This window comes from Dipodomys merriami, unplaced genomic scaffold (genome assembly GCF_024711535.1).
Source record: "Dipodomys merriami isolate MVZ:Mamm:240054 unplaced genomic scaffold, mDipMer1.0.p SCAF_10, whole genome shotgun sequence".
Taxonomy (NCBI): Eukaryota; Metazoa; Chordata; class Mammalia; order Rodentia; family Heteromyidae; genus Dipodomys; species Dipodomys merriami.
The window spans coordinates 1,416,337-1,433,495 of record NW_027202271.1 but is presented as its reverse complement, the minus strand read 5'-3'; the positions used below and the strand labels follow the sequence as shown (position 1 = coordinate 1,433,495).

Genomic DNA, 17,159 nt, shown 5'->3' with positions numbered 1-17,159 from the left:
ATCTCTAGTCATTACAAAGATGGACTTCCACAAGGCACTGTTGACTCTTGCCTGTAAGCCTAGCTACTCAGGAGGCTGAGATCTGAGAATCAGGGTTTGAAGCAAACTCAGAGAGAAAAGTCTGTGATACTCTTATTTTCAATTAACTAGCCTTAAGTGACAAAGCAAGCTAGAGTGCAAGGCCCTCATTTCAAGCCCTGGTATGGTGCATGTGCTCATGCGTGCGTGCGCGTGTACACGCACACACACACACACACACACACACACACACACACACACACACACACACACACATACACACACACCATGGCTATTTAGTTCCATTAATTTCACCAATGCTGATCAATATTTTACCATTTATTTAAGCAAGTACTAGATTAAAAATTCGTAAGGTATTTGAGTACTTCCTGAAATTACAGCTCGTAGTTCAAAGTTATCAATTTTAAATTTGAAATACAGAATTTACCTGAAGTTCTTTGTATCTATCTTGAAAAGAAATGGCCTCTTGTTCCTTTTCTTTTAGAAAGTCTTTTTCTAAGATGCTATGCTTTTCCATCAACAATTCCACATCCTAGAAGAAAAATCCAAGCACAAACTTTGTAGCATTTAAAGGTCTAGAATTTTTTTAAATAAAAAGTAACTGTCAAGGAAATATTTCTTAAAGGCTAAAAATATGTATGTATACCAAGCGTCGGTGACTTATGACTTGTAATCCTAGTTATTCAGGAGACTGAGACCTGAGGATTGCAGTTCACAGCCAGCCAGAGCAGGAAGGTCCTTGAAACTTGTAGGTCTAATTAGCCATCAAAAAGCTAGAAGTGCAGGTATAATTCAAGTGGTAGAGCACTAGCCCTGAGTAAAAAGCTAAGGGGATATCCCATAGGCCCTGAGCTCAAGCTCTAATACAGTTTGTGTTGTTGTTTACAACAAAATACATATGTAGGACCGGAGACTTTTTTTTTTTTTTTTTTTTTTTGTCAGTCATGGGGCCTGAGCTCAGGGCCTGGACACTGTCCCTGACATGTATTGCTCAAGGCTGGCACTTTGAGCCACAGCTCCTCTCCCAGTTTTTTGAGTGGTTAAGTAGAGATAAAATTTTCCTCCTGGCTAGCTTTAAACTGGATACTCAGATCTCAGCCTCCTGAGTAGGTAGGATTACAGACATAAGCTGAGAACTAGAGGTATCTTACCAAGGATTTTTTTCAATTGATACTTTGATATGACAGATTTCAACTTAAACCCAAGGAAAGGAAAGACACACCATCTTTTTTTCTTCCAATTAAGTTTTTAATCAGTTTTGGGTTCTATTAAATCTCAAGTTTTCTAACTTTCAGACATTTTATTTTAGGCAAATGTAAACAAACCTTTTGAATTCTCTGCTTTTCTTCTTCAGACACTTTAAGTTTAATCTCCAGGCTGGAAATTTTTTCCTGAAGCTCTGTGTTTGATACATTGGTTCCAAGATCATCAGATTCATCCACAAGAGTAAGTGTTCCATTATTTGTCTCGTGGGTTAGAGCCAATGGGAAAAGGGAGATGTCCAGATGGGTGTGTGTTGATTGCTAGATTAATACACATCAATACACACACAAGAGATGAGAGAGCAGAGACAGAAACACAGAGAAGAGAGTTAATATCTACCTAATAATAAAAAATATCTAAAGGGCATAAGAAACCATATTTGAAAATTAAGCTGTAATAATTACTTGAAATTATTTCCTATTCTAAGTCAATCAACAATGTTATAACATCTTGATCTTTGTGGTCAGAAACTAAAATTCTCCACTTTATTGTCTAAAGTGTTTTTTATTTTGCCAGTAGTACTCATAAAAGCTTAAATTATTTTCATTTTCCAGCTTTAAATTTTTTTAATCTTTATTATCTTTAAGTAGATATACAATTGGATTCCTTTCTAAATTTTTTTTTATCTTTACAGAGTTTCAATTCAACAAATCAATTTATGAGTAAAATGATCCTGATCAATGCCACCGCTTCCTTCATTGAAAACATGCAATTAAATATACACATATCTGATCATCAAAATTTCTTAAATATATGTCTAAAATCCATTATTACTTTAAGTTAGAAACTGAGTTTGACATTTATCAGGGATGCAAATTAATCATCACCTTCCAACAAAATGAACAGGTTACTAAAATGTGTATAACACTAGAAATCTAAGTGGAACTCTAATCACAATGCCTAGCACAATATCAAGCTCAGTAAATATCACAGTAGACAGACTCCATAAAAGCTGTCTTTTACCCTATAATTAAAACAGATGCTCTAGTATTTGAAAACATGATAGAATTCCCTGGAAAGACAGGAATTTACTTCACCTTTTGGAGTTGAAGATGTTAAAAATCAAAGCTAAGCTCATTTTCACATATAAAAAAACTAAAGCCTATTTTCATAACAACAGATACGTAAATATTTTTAATTAATATTTTAAAATATTTTAATATATCAAAAATAATTTTAAATATTTTTCAACTGTGCCACAAAAATCTAGGTTTAATTCAAGGTATTAGTCTCAACATTAGAATTTGTATAACTACAAATTTTTCTTTCAGGAAAATAAGTTGAAAAGGAAATTATAAATCTATCACACAAGTTTTAAAACATGCCATAAATTAATGAAATTGGAATAGGAGTTCTTACATAGGCATGTGCTGTCTTGCTGAATACCAGTGGCTCATGACTGTAGTCTCAGCTACTCAAGAGGCTGAAACATGAAGATCAAGATTCAAAGCCATGAGAAGGTCCGTGAGATTTATATCTCCAATGAACCAGAAAAATGCTGGAAGCAGAGGTGTGACTCAGGCAGTAGAAAGTCAGATTGAGAGGAAAAGCTAAGAGACTGCACCCAGACCCTGAGTTCAAGTCCCAGTACTGGCATACACAAAAAAAATGAATGCTGTCATTACCTGTGCTTGAGGAACAGGCTGGCTATCAATGCTGGTGTCTGAGTGTGTGTTCTCTGGTGAAGAGAGGAGCGCGTCGGAAGAGAGGCAGCTGGTGGGGGGAGATGCATGCTCATGACCCAGAACGAGGTCGGGAGAAGCTGCTGAAAGGTGGACTCCGGATACTAGAGAACAACACAAGAGGAAACCAACAGGATGGGTCATGAAGGGGAAGGGGGCAGACAGAAAAGGAACAGGGGAAGGGAAATTAAAGAGACAAGACTGAAAAAATCAGGACATTCTGACTTTCTCAGGGACCACTATAGAAGTCAAAAGCCAGGGTTGCTAAGTTAACATGCTTTTTCCATATGAGACCCAAAGAAAAAAGTTTTACCGTATCTTACTGTTTATATACTAACACACTGCCACAACGTGTTCCCAGTTCAAAGAAAAGAATTATACCTATTACATATTCATTCATTCAGTCCAGAAAAATAAGACTGAATTGAAAAGGAAAAACACACACACTCCAGAATGCCTTATAGTGCCAGGCCCAGGCCCAGGCCCATTGCCAGGGAAAGAGATGCACTCCAACACTCAGGGACCTTATGACCCAGCAACTGAACATGGTTAATAATAAAATGAGCAAGGAGAAAGAAAATTATCTTTTTGATTAAAAGATTTTTTCTGCTAATAGTATAAATTTTAGCTTAATGGATAGCTTGTTCAGAAAAATAAAAGCTGAAACACAATTTTGCAGTTAGTTTCACAATAAACCATTATTATACTGTGATTAGAATTCAAATAAAAAGGTCATGAGCAAGCACTCATGCCCATAATCCTAGCAATTCACAAGGCTGAGATGTGAAGATCAGAGTTTGAAGCCAGCCCAGCCAAGAAAGTCCATGAGACTCTCTTACCACCAATTAACCACCAAAAAATGGCCAGAAATGGAGCTATGGCTCAAGTGGTAGAGCGTTAGCTTTGAGCAAAAAAACTCAGGGATAGCACGCAGGCTCTGATCTCAAGCTCCAGGACAGGCATACAAAAACAAAAAAGGCCCTTAAAGTAAAGTCAATGGCCAAGTATGAAAAAAAAATCGATGCGTTTAACTATTCAAAAAAATTCAAATAAATATGAACACGGTGTCTTGAAACTGAGGAGGAACTGGTGGACGCGCTCTTTGTCCAAACCACAGAGACCTTTACTCCACATTGGCATCAGTGGCAACGTCAGTGCAGATCTACCACAAACTCTGGAAGGCAGCTCACAGTGGAGATGGCATTGTTCCCTGAAGAGAGACAGTTAGAAGGCCATGAAGCATGAAGAAGCTAAAAACTCTATCACTTTCACTGACACTCTAGCCTATTATTGAAGTATCTTTTTTACTATGTGAAAATACTGTGTCTGTATGGCCATATCAGATAATGAAGAGATTCTAGCTTCAACAAGAGATAATATTCAAATTCAAAAAAAAATTGTGTATTTCTTTTTTTCTAAAATTCACTGATACATTTTGTGACACAGAATACTTCACAATTTGGAAATATTCCAACTTAATTATAACAAAAATATTACTAATCAACTTTGTTGTTGTTGACAGTACTGAGGGCCAGGATGCTGTTCCTGAGCTACTGTTGTTTTGTTTTGGTTTGTTTTTTTTGTGGGGTAGGGGGGTTGTTTTTGTTTTTGATTTTGTTGTCGGTTGTGGGGCTTGAACCCTGGGCATGGGCGCTATCCCTGAGCTCTTCAGCTCAAGGCTAGCGCTTTACCTCTTGAGCCACTGCTGGTTTTCTGGTGTTTAATTGAGTTAAGAGTCTCATGGACTTTCCTGCCCAGCTTGGCTTTGAACCATGATCCTCAGATCTCAGCCTCCTGAGTAGCTAGGATCACAGGCGTAAGCCACCAGCACCCAGCACCCTGAGCTGTTTTGTTCAAAGCTAATACTCTACCACTTGAGCCACAGCTCCACTTTTGGCTGGTTAAATGGAGATCAGAGTTTCATGGACTTTCCTGCTCAAGCTGGCTTCAAACTGCAATCCTCAGATCACAACCTCTTAAATAGCTAGGATTACAAGTGTGAGCCACTAACACCTGGCTACTAATGAACTTTTTTTAAAAAAATAACTAATGGATTTGTAAAGGTATAAGAATTAGCACACCACATTGATCAGGGTCCACTGTGACTCAGAGCATGCTCTGGGGCTGGGGGACATACCACAGGCATCTACTTGCCTATGAAATGAGCACAGTTGTCATGGAAGTTTAAATAAGCCAGTAATGTCATCAGCATAGTGTTGCTATTACTCTAGCCACTATTTTAAAGTTTCTTTAAAAGTATTAAAAGAGAATTCATTGTATATACCACAGAATCAAGAAAAATATGGGAAGGGGTAGGTCAAAGGAGGTTGCAAATGTTGAAGGGATGACACAGATCATGATGCATTAGGTACATAAACTGCTTTGTTAAATGGCAAAAAAATAAATAACCAAAAAATTAAGAAAAGTGAGGGAAGGAATGGTGAGAGTATTGAAAGGGATAACACTGATCCAAGATGTACTGTATTCATAAATTGCTTTGTTGAATGGCAACTCCTTTGTACAATATATTCAAAAATAGGAATGGTTATTGAAGAGAATAAAGGCTATTAGATTACAATCCTGGATCCAAGAAATTCCTTATACTACCATTCTAGCACCAGGATATTTTAACATCTGTGTTGCTCATGTTTATAGCTATAATGTAAAACAAGGTATGTTCTCCCACATGGATCTCACATTCTATAATACTAAATGTTGCAGCGTCTCACATTAGAGATGGAAGGAAAGAACACATGGAAGACAGGAAAAGGGAGAGAGAACAGTGAAGAAGGAGAAAAGAGCAGATTGGGAGAAGAAAACCAAGGAGGAAGGAAAAGAGAAGAGATAGGGTTAGGGGAGAATGAGAAGAGAAAATGTGAGAGAGAAGGAACAAGAAGGAGGGGGAAGGAGAAAGAGGAAGAGAGGGGAATAAGGGAGAGAGGGGAGGAAGAAAGAAGAGGAGAAAGAAGAATAGGGAAAGAGAGGGAGAGATAGAAGAAAAGAGGGAGAGAGGGGAGCCCCATCCCTCCTGCAAGCTATAACTACTCTATCCCTTTTCCTTCATAACCAAACTTGAACAGTGTCTAGCCTCTGATTCCATCTTCTTTTCCCTCATCCCTGTCATTTTTACTCCATGTGTCCTTTCTGTTAGTGCTAAAACAAATGAGCACTCGGCTCCTACCTTCCTCAGTGATCCTGAGCCCTGATGACCACTTCCACTTCCACTGAAATGCTTGCCTTGGTGCCTAGAAAGCTATGGACCTCTAGATGTACCCTACCATTTTAACTCCTGTCTTATTGCTCTCTCAGGCTCATGTTTCCTTTATCCCTCCTCTCTGTCACGGCACTGTACACAGAATTGTAGATTAGCACTCTCAAAACCCATTACCACCTATGTAATCATACTACCAACTTCTGGCCCAACTCTCTCCACATCCAGATACTTACCTGTGCTTACCTTATTGGCAAACAGATCCATTTAGATGCCCAACAGGCTCATCAAGCCATTACCATTTTACAGAGCCCAACTTTGCCTCATGCTTTAACTTCTCGATTAATAGCACCTCAATGAGCACTGTGCTTGCCCAAGCCAGAAATGATACCACGCAAAGTGTTAAGTTTAGTCCAGTTACACTGGGCTACTCCATTCCTTGATTAGGTCATACTGTGCAATACTACTGTGACCTCATAACATGACTGCCAAGTTAAAGTCATAGGAGCAAATACCCTGTTATGCAGCCTTAGGCAACTTTGTGTAAGCTTCCCTAAGCCAAAGTTTCTCCTCTAAATATAGGCAAACTGGATGTGTCTCTGAGATATACATAGTTTAAATAGGAGACTACTCTAGATAGACAACTTAGCTCAGTGACAGGACATGATAAGTTCAAGAGCACGAGGAAATGGATCAATGAAGTTGTCATTTGGCAATATGCAAAACAAGCTTTCCTAACCCTAGTTACTCAGAAGGCTAACATCTAAGGATAGAAAAGTTTGAAGCCAGCCTGGACAAAAAAGTCCAAGTCCATGAGATTCTTATCTACTATTAGCTAGCAAAAGGCCACAAGTGGAGGTCTGGTTCAAGTGACAGAGAGCCAGCCTGGAGCAAAAAAGCTAAGAGATAGTGCCCAGGTCCTGGGTTTAAGTCCCAATACCAACACAAAAATAAATTTAAACAATAAGGAAGGTATGATTCCTACATGCACATGCAGACATGGAAAAAAGTACTCTAGATAGAGTAGCAGCTGGAAGGGACAGAAAATATGCTGAGACAAGAATGAAAGTGTACTTTCCCCAGTCAGTAAGAAGTTGGTCAAGCTGGGCCCATTGTGATCACTCAAATGCACTCAGCATTTTGAGAATCACTACATAATGAAACCATGAACAGAATGAATCAGATGCTGAGTGCCAGTGGCTCATGCCTGTAATCCTAACTACTCTGAAGGCTGACATCTGAGAATTACAGTTCAGAGCCAGCCTGGGTACACAAAATCTGAAAGACTCTTACCTCCAATTAACCAGCAAAAACACCAGAAACGGAGGTATGGTTCAAGAGGTCAAGTACAAACCTTAGGTGAAAAGCCCAGTGAAAACGTGGCCCCGAGTTCAAGCCCCAGTATCAACACAAGAGAAAGAAAGGTAGATGAGAGACTGAGAGAATATAAAGGAATCAGAAGACAAAAGATAAGACAGTGAATTTGCATTAATAGCTAAGATAAGATTTGATATAAATCTGAACTCATTTGATAGAAAACAAGAAGAGGCTGAGGCAAGGGATAGAAAACCTTGACCACTAGTTAATGCCCTTGCATTCCACTTTTACTAAACTTGTGTAACTGAATAAACAAAAGGCAATGTAACTTTAAAGCAAAACTAAAATACAGAATACTTCACTGATTACCCTTATTTAAAAAAGAGAATCTGGCTGGGCATCAGTGGCTCACTCCTATAATCATAGCTGCACAGCTGAGATCTGAAGAATACAGTTCAAAGCCATCCCAGACAGCAAAGTCCATGAGACTCTTATCTCTAACTGCCAAAAAGCCATAAATGGCACCGTGGCTCAAAATGCTAGAGCACTAGCCTTAAGCAAAAAAACTCAGGAATAGTGCTCAAGCCCTGAGTTCAAGTCTCAGGACTGACATAAAAAGAAAAAAGAAAAAAAACTCTATAGGGAAACATCATAAAGGACCATTCATGCCTGTAATCCAGCTACTCAGTAAACTGATACCTACAGATCAGTTTGAAGCCAGCCTGAGGAGGAAAGTCCATGAGACTCTGATCTCCAATTAATGGGCTAAACGTCAGAAGTGGAGTTGTGACTCAAGTAGTAGAGCACCAGCCTTGAGGAAAAAAAAAAAAATTAAGGGACAGCACCAAGGCCTTGAGTTCAAGCCCTCCTATTGGGTGGGGGAAAAAAAAGAACAACTTCAACCGCAATAGAGGTTTTATGGGGAGAAGAAAGAAAAACAAGCTCTGTTGGGAGTGGGGGATACTATCAAGATGAAATTGGGCTAGCAAGGATGAAACAAGATGAATATGGTTAGCAAAAGAAAATGGAACAATTTAGTCTGCTGAAGTTGTATTATGAAGGTGAAGGCAGAGCAGGGGGAGTGATGCAGGGAGGGGTGAGTTGCTTGAATGCATCTATACCTACATGTATAGTACCTAAAGGGATACATGCATGGAAACGGTATGATGAAATCCCCCCTGGTATGTAGGCTAATGTATAAAAAGCATTTTTTAAAAAGTAAAAAAAGCCAAGTGCTGGTGGCTGACGCCTGTAATCCTAGCTACTCAGGAGGATGAGATCTGAGGATCAAGGTGCAAAGCCAACCCCAGGCAGAAAAGTCCATGAGACTCTTATCCAATAAACCACTCAGAAAACCAGAAGTGGCACTGTGGTTCAAGGGGTAGAGTGCTCACCTTGAACTGAAAGGGACAGCTCCCAGGCCCAGAGTTCAAGCCCCACAACTGACAAAAAAAAAAAAAAAAAAGTAAAACATAAACAAGAGAAAAAATTTTTTACTAGAGATAGTATGTATAGAACTTGTAATAAGTATTAGAAATTGGTTTTTGACAACACCATTTATAGATGCTTAAAATGCTTAATTAGCTTCCTCTTCCTATAAGTGATGACCTGTGAAAATGAGTCACTATGCTCTTGTCCTGGGAAAACCCCACAAAATCATACAAGTCAAGAGGTTCCAATCTTTGTGTTCACTTTAAGAACACCAAAGAAATGGCCCAGGCCATCAAGGATATGTATATTCAAAAAGCTACCAAGTATCTGAAAGGTATCACTTTAAAGAAGCATTGTGTGCCATTCCAGCATTACAATGGTGGCGTTGGGGTGTGCCTAGGCCAAACAGCGGGTCTGGCACAGGACCGGTGGCCCAGAGAGAGCACTGAATTCCTGCTGTGCATGCTTAAGAACACAGGAGGCACCAATGCTTGATAAGAAATGTACTCATTATCTTGCCCATGTAATTGTACCTCTGTGGTACAGTATTCTCACAATAAAAAAAAAGAACGTAGAGTCAGCTGAACTGAAAGGCTTAGACCCTAGCCATTGAACACCTCCAGGAGAACAAAGCACTCAAGATGCACACCGCATGTGCAGAGCTCCTCTAGGATTAACCCGTGCATAAACTCCCTGCCACAGAAAGATGGAAAGGAGCACATGCTCCTAAGCCAGAGGACAACGCTGCACCAAGAACAAGGCAGCCAACAGGAAACAAGAAATGGAGACATGGCACAGGAATAAATTTAGCATAAAATAATGCAAATTGGGCTGGGAAGGGGGCTCAGTGGTAAAGTTCTTGCCTTGCATGCATGAGGCCCTCAGTTCGATTCCTCAGCACCCCATAAACAGAAAAGGCCGGAAGTGGCACTGTGGCTCAAGTGGTAGAGCGCTAGCCTTGAGCTGAAGAGCTGAGGGACAGTGCCCAGGCCCAGAGCTCAGGCCCCACGACCGACAAAAAAAATTAAATAAATAAATAGATGCAAATAAATAAATGCAAATAAAGAAAAAATTATAAATAGATAAATGATAAAATGCTTAATTACTGCCATGCACTGGTGGCTCACATTTATAATCCTAGCTACTCGGAGACTGAGATCTCAGGATTATGGTTCAAAGCAAGGCCAGGTAGGAAAGTTCAAGAGACTCTTATCTCCAATTAACTACCAAGAAGTCTGAAGAGGAGCTGTAGTTTAAGTGGTAGAAAGGTAGACATACGTGAAAAAAGGCTCAGGGACAGCACCCAGACCCTGAGTTCAAGCTCCAGGACCAGCACCCCTCCCTCAAAAAAAAAAAAGCTTAATTATTATGGAAATGTTGAATTTCTATGTTAAAAATATATTGAGGAAGTAGTGCTGTGGCTCAAGTGGTGGAGTGCTTGCCTTGAGCTGAAGAGCTGAGGGACAGCGCCCAGGCCCAGAGTTCAAGCCCCACAACCGACAAATAAATAAATACATACACACACACACACACACACACACACACACACACACACACACACACACATATAATTGGAACACAAGGTATTTTCCATTTCAAAACATTTATTAATTTTAGTGTCCACTTTCATGGTCTTACATAGGAATATTTATATTACTTACTAAACCTGTAAATATATCACTGTAACTTAAGAGCTTCTAAAATGTGGCTTCAATTAGCCTTAAGGAAAGCCAAACTTTAATTAAACTTTAAATTCCCATAAATTTTAGCAGGTAAGTAAAACAAAATTATCCAATTAAATTCTAAAACAAGAAAAGCTGAAACTTCTCTAAATAATACCTATAATAATGACATATAAACTTTCAAAAATATGCATACAATATTCAACGGATAGACATAGGAAAGCTTATACTATGAATTGTATTACACCAATTTTTTGTTACCCTACAAAAATCTTAACTCATATTTGCAATGGCCAAAAATGAATAATTATTCTAAATAAATTCGACCACCTAAACATATACTTTCAACCTTAGAACAACACTGTACTTTAATGAAAACTAAAATTCATTGGTCCCATGAACTTAAAACTGTAACCCCTGCTTTCACCGTATTTGATGTCGGTATAATTTGTGGAGGGGAAGGGGAAAAACAAATCGTTTAAATAGGGATACAGGTGGACCCATTGCAACAATGAGATGTACAAGTCGTTATGTGGAAAATGAACTTTACAACTTTGGTGGGGGCGGAGACTTGAGGGGGAAGGGGAAGGATGGGATGGGAAGGGGAAACAAAGGGGGAGGCTACAATGCTTGATAAGAAATGTACTCATTATCTTGCCCATGTAATTGTAACCCTTCTGTACAGTATTTTCACAAAAAAAAAATAACAAAAAAAAAAACTGATTCAAACTTAAGAATCTAGTAACCAGGAGTGGTGGTTCCAACCTATAATCCCAACTACTGGGGAGACAGAGAACAAGGGATCATGCTTTGAGAACAGTAAAAAAAATGCTGGAGAGATTCTAAAAAACCAATGGCTGGGGGCTGAGAAGGTGGCTCAGTGGTAGAGTGCTTGCCTAGCATGCATGAGACCCTAGGTTTGATTCCTCAGCACCACATAAATAGAAAAGGCCAGAAGTGGCGCTGTGGCTCACTTAAGTGGTAGAGCACTGGCCTTGAGCAAAAAAAGCAGCTCGGGGTCAGCGCCCAGGCCCTGAGTTCAAACCCCAGGACTGGCAAAAAAAAAAAAAAAAAGCAATGGCTGAGTGCAATGGCAGGCAGGCAATGATTCCAGCTACCGAGGAAGCACCAGGCTGGGCTCAGAGGAAGTGCCACTTAGGCAGGGAAGCCCAAGTTAGAGGATTTGCAATCCATAAAAGCAAATCCGACCTTTAAAATAACCAATACTAAAACCAGGTGACAAGAGAGCCTGCTTCACAGGCCCAAGGCAGGAGGAAAGGGAGGGGAAGAAGGAAGAAGTGGGGGAGAGGGAGAAGGGAAGAGGAAGAACAACAACAAGAAAAGAACCAAGTATCACTCAGACAGATATGTGAATAAGGCAAAAGCTACACTCTCAGCCAAGTTCTTTACAGTTCCCTGGCTTTACAGGGACCTATGCAATGTACATGATAGAGACATGAAAATGTAAGTAACTGTCTAGAAGTAAACAAAGAAAAATAACTATTACTTTCTTCATACATGGGTAAAGTATGACTATTTATTTGACTTTATTATAAGGCATTCCAGAAAACAGGACTATGTTTTGACATTATGACCAATAACAACATTTTTCTAAAAACAAAAAAAATGCAAAGTTATAAGACTCATATATCAGTAGATACAATTTATAATGACATAAAGATACCAAATGTTCTTAGTAATAATCAAAACATGTAAGCTTTATGATTTACATAGTTCATGATACAAGAAAAAAATTCTAATGCTCACTAATTTGACATGTCATCATTTTTAATAAAGCCATAGCATATATTATAGTAATAACAAAACACTCAGACATGGATTAGAAATAGACAATGATCAGAATCTACTAAGTAACAGCCCCAATGCTCCACTTGTCAGAACAATGCAGTTCTTTCCCTTTCAAAAAAATGAAAGCTAGACACCAACTAGCAGAGGTCTTGTTGTTGACAACCTCTCTGTGTCTTGTTGTTGACACTGTTAATTTTGCTTTATTTTTATTTTAAAGATTGTTTCCAAATATATATAAAAGTATATATTTTACTAAATACCCACAGAAAGCAATTAAAAGTATCAGATAATAAAGAAGAAAACACAATACATCAGAAATACAAATATAACTAAGTAAGCAAATCAACAGAAAGATAAACACATTTTTGCCTTGAACACATTTGTCTTCAAGACCATAAACCTCAGATTGGTTTTCAACATACCAAGAGAGAAAAAAAAAAGTTTGGATCCTACCCAAGTATACTACTTCATAAATGTGGGACTCCAAATAATTTCATTCTCAAGAATAAAGTGAGCTAAAAATAGTGTACTCTTCCTTGAAGTCAAGAAAGAAAATGTGCTATATCTACCAAATGTACCAGGACAGGAAAGTGGGGGGTGGGGGGAAAGGAGGAAGGGGAAAAGGAAGAAGACAGGGAAAGAACACATTCTAAATATGAAAGCACCTGATAATTTCAAAATGGACAGAGTAGGAAAAGGAAGACAGGGAGACAGGAGAAGGGAAGAGGAACTAAAAAGAGAAAACTGAAATTATAATTTCATCTCAGTTTATCAATGATGAAAATAGGTAAAATAGCACCTATTACCCTGGGTACATCAAATGGAAAAATAGAAAAATTAAGTACTAATTGAATTCTAAACCAACTGGATACCTGATTACTTATTATCAGACAGAATGGATTTTAAAAGAAAAAAAATTCAGAGACATAAAAAGACCACCAAAAAAAAATTAATCCAGAATCATAGCGATACAAAATTCAATACAAGCTGGGCACTGGTGTCAGCGGCTTATAATCCTAGTTCATAAGGAGGCTGAGATGTGAGTATCTCAGTGTGAAGCCAGCCAGGTCAGAAAAGTCCTCTTATCTCCAATTAACCAATCAAAACCTGGAAGTGGAGCTATGTATGGCTCAAACTGAGAGAGGGCTAACCTTGAATAAAAAAGCTCAAGGTCAACACCCAGGCCCCAAGTTCAACCCCACAACAGACAAAAACAAAAAGTTCAATACAACTTACAGATACTGTTACATATGAATGCTCCTGGTAATAGAAGTTCAATGTAGACAAAAACACAGAAATTTAATAAGTTTATAAATCTACTGTCATGAAAGCATTTATGACATCTGTGTAATGTAATATTTACATAACAAGCATATTCTGCAGTTGATAAGTATCATGTTCCTTATGTCTGAGTCTGAACTGGAGTCTCAATTTTTTATTTATTTTTGTTGTTGTTGTTGTTGGTCGTGAGGGCTGAACTCTGGGCCTGGGCACTGTCCCTCAGCTCTTCAGCTCAAGGCAAGCACCCTATCAATTGAGCCACAGTGCCACTCTGGTTTTCTGGTGGTTAACTGGAGATAAGAGTCTCCAAGACATTCCTGCCCCAGCTGACTTTGAACCGCGATCCTCAGATCTCAACCTCCTGAGTAGCTAGAATTACTGGCGTGAGCCACTGGCACCCAGCAAGAAATATTATGAATAATTCTGGAATCAGTTGATCTTTTTTGGGGGGGGTGCGGGGGTCCGGTCGTGGGGTCTGAACTCTGGGCCTGGGTGCTGTCCCTCAGCTCTTCAGCTCAAGGCTAGTGCTCTACCACTTGAGCCACGGTGCCACTTCCGGCTTTTTTCTGCTTATGTGGTACTGAGAAATTAAACCCAGGGCCTCATGCATGAGAGTCAAGTACTCTGCCACTGAGCCAACTTCCCAGCCCGAATCAGTTGATCTTAAAACAGAAATGCTTCCATTGTAACTGGATGATTTTTTTTTTTAATGGCAGGATGAAGTTAAAGGAGTTAAAATCAGGAGGAAAAACTACAGCCTTGAATATTTGTTTTTGAAAAGAAGTGTTAAAATTAAAGAAATATATATCACATTTTTAGTATGTTTTTGGCAATAATGAGTATTGAACTCAGGGCCTTACATTTGCTAGGCTGTCTCCACACCCTTTCTGCACTGGTGGGGTCTTGCTTTATGTGCAGGCCAACCTGGACTGTGATCCTCCTACTGCGCTTCTTCACATCACTGGAGAGGACAGGCCTGGACTTCTTTCTAGAATCAGATACATTCTCACATCCCTCCCAGCTACAAAACAGTGCCTACCTTCACTCACTTTAAGTCTCCCTTACTATAGGCTATTCCCACACCTCAATAGTACATCCTAGTTATAATTCAGTAAATAATTTGTGTACCTTTTTTTTCATTTTAATGTAGCTTATTCATTTAAAAATCCATAAAGGTAAACATCATGTTTGTCTCCTTTGTTCCTCCTTGGGACCCCTGTGCCTTGTATACTAAATAATAATTGGATAATGAAAAAAAGCCAACCAAAGGAAAACAAATAGTCTCTACCCATAATTTCAAGCAGGGTGATAATCTGTAGGAATATAGCCTGTCTTTAAAATGATTAAGAGAGGGGCTGGGAAGGTGGCTCAGTGGTAGAGCACTTGCCTTGCATGCATGAGGCCCTGGTTCGATTCCTCAGCACCACATAAGCAAAAAGAAAAAAGCCAGAAGTGGCACTGTGGCTCAAGTGGTAGAACGCTAGCCTTGAGCTGAAGAGCTGAGGGACAGTGCCCAGGCCCAGAGTTCAGTCCCCATGACCGGACCCAAAAAAAAAAAAACAAATGATTAAGAGAAACAAAATCCATAAAATTCAACATATTCCATCAAAGCTATATACTTGTATTTGCACTGCAAAAGCAAAGGCTTTTTAAAATACTTTAAGATTTTTCTTTAGGAACCTAAAAAAACTGGTAATTTCAATGAATGTTTATACAACTGATAAGTGAACAATTCTATCTGAAAACATTTACTTAAAGTAACTTTTTTTCATTGTGCTTATACAATTTTAAGAGACTGGCTGAAGAAGAAAAGTAACAAGGATCCCAAGAAACTAAGCTCCCTAAGAATAATCCAACTAATATATGAACAGACAACTAAAAAGACAATAAACACATGAAGAAATGCTCAACCACCTCGTCCATAAAGGAAATGCAAATCAGAATAAATCTGCAAGTTCATGTCACTCCAGTCAGAATGGTCACAATCAAGAACACAAACAACAGAGGCTGGTGAGGATGTAGAGCAAAAGGAATCTGAACATGCTGTTGGTAAGACTACGAACTATGGCAACAAAGACGGGTATCAGTATGTAGGGTCCTCATGAAACTACAAGTACATCTGTCCTTCAATACACGATATATGTCCCCATTTAGACATATATCCAAACAAATGTAAGTCAGGATATACTAGAAACACTGCACGTCCACTTTCCTTGTGGCACTACTCACAATAGCCTAGCTATGGAAAGAGTCCAGATGCCCTGCAATGGCTGAATGGAGGAAACTTGCTGAGGCTCGTTGGACAAGGGGAGAGGAGTCATAGGGGAGGAAGAAGGATGGAGGGAGGGAGGGAGGGCTCTGATCAACATCCATCGGATATATAAATGGACATGTTAAAACAACCTTTGTATAATTAATACTAACAAATAAACTAGATGCAATAATTGAATATTGGAACTGTTCAAACTGCTCTGTGTTAAACAGAATTAAAACACCTTCCAAATCGGTAAGAATGCTCACTAAATTATTCTTTAACCACTTTCCTAAAATAAATAAGGCTTGACAGATATAAAATTATCAAAACTTCATGTCTTATGCAAACAAACTTTGTGTAGAATTAAGTTTAGTAGTTTAGGTAAATTTTGACTATTCAGAGTTCTAATACATACCTCTACATCCCAGAATATTTTAGGCAGTCTCTGTGGTATTTGAGCCCAAATTACTTGGCCTAGTCCACTGGCCAAAACAACCTATCTAAAGAGGTCCACTATACAATTACTCTTAGTTACACTCACTTAAGAAAAACATTTTGTTTTACTTTAATTTCAGTGAAGGACATCTGCGTAATGAAATTACACACACTGCGTGAAGATAATCACACACACAATGCCAGTAGAATTGTGCAAATGAGAACAGAAGTCAGGAGTATGATTTTAACTATTTTCAATTAGGCCTAGCAGCAATGCTCACATCAAAGAGGAGTTTAAACAGGATTCTATAACTACAATTAACTTCTATGATTTATACAGAAGGACATCCTAATAATAGGGAGAAACCCTGCACACTCAATACAGAAGAATTTCAGAACTCCCAAAAAAGGCAGACACTAGGTATTCAAATTCCAGCATGAGGATTTTATGTGGTAGTCTGTCAGCAGAACTCTTACTCATCTCTTAAAGGTACTATAATGTTCATGAGTTTTGTACAGTTAGGTATAACTATAATTTGTTGATTTTCAGCGTTCTAATATTAAATGTTCTACTTTGGATGGACATACCAATGTTTTCTAATTTGATGCTACTGTGGCTTGAAAATGAATCATCCACCAAGACTCAAGTGTTGAGTGTCTAGTGCTCAGTGCAGTGTTCAAAGGAGATTGTAGGAGGTGAATGGGACATAAGAGCTCTGATCTCAGCAATGGATAAAACCAGTGCTGAGTTCACA

General features: G+C 38.7%; 1 protein-coding gene across 12 annotated transcripts in view; it reads right to left on the bottom strand.

Moving 5' to 3' along the window:
• Positions 1-17,159, bottom strand: part of Ccdc91 (coiled-coil domain containing 91) — a 200,792-nt gene that overhangs the window by 137,552 nt on the left and 46,081 nt on the right. For 5 of the 12 annotated variants that reach the window (XM_070038115.1, XM_070038146.1, XM_070038120.1 and 2 more), the window contains 4 exons: positions 4,106-4,194; positions 2,928-3,088; positions 1,365-1,562; positions 467-571 (listed from right to left, as the gene is read on the bottom strand). In XM_070038115.1, coding sequence (XP_069894216.1) covers positions 467-571; positions 1,365-1,562; positions 2,928-3,088; positions 4,106-4,194 — 553 coding nt within the window. Of the gene's footprint in view, positions 1-466; positions 572-1,364; positions 1,563-2,927; positions 3,089-4,105; positions 4,195-6,431; positions 6,599-17,159 lie in introns of those variants that run through there. The other 7 variants (XM_070038098.1, XM_070038163.1, XM_070038179.1 and 4 more) reach the window with 4 other exon arrangements.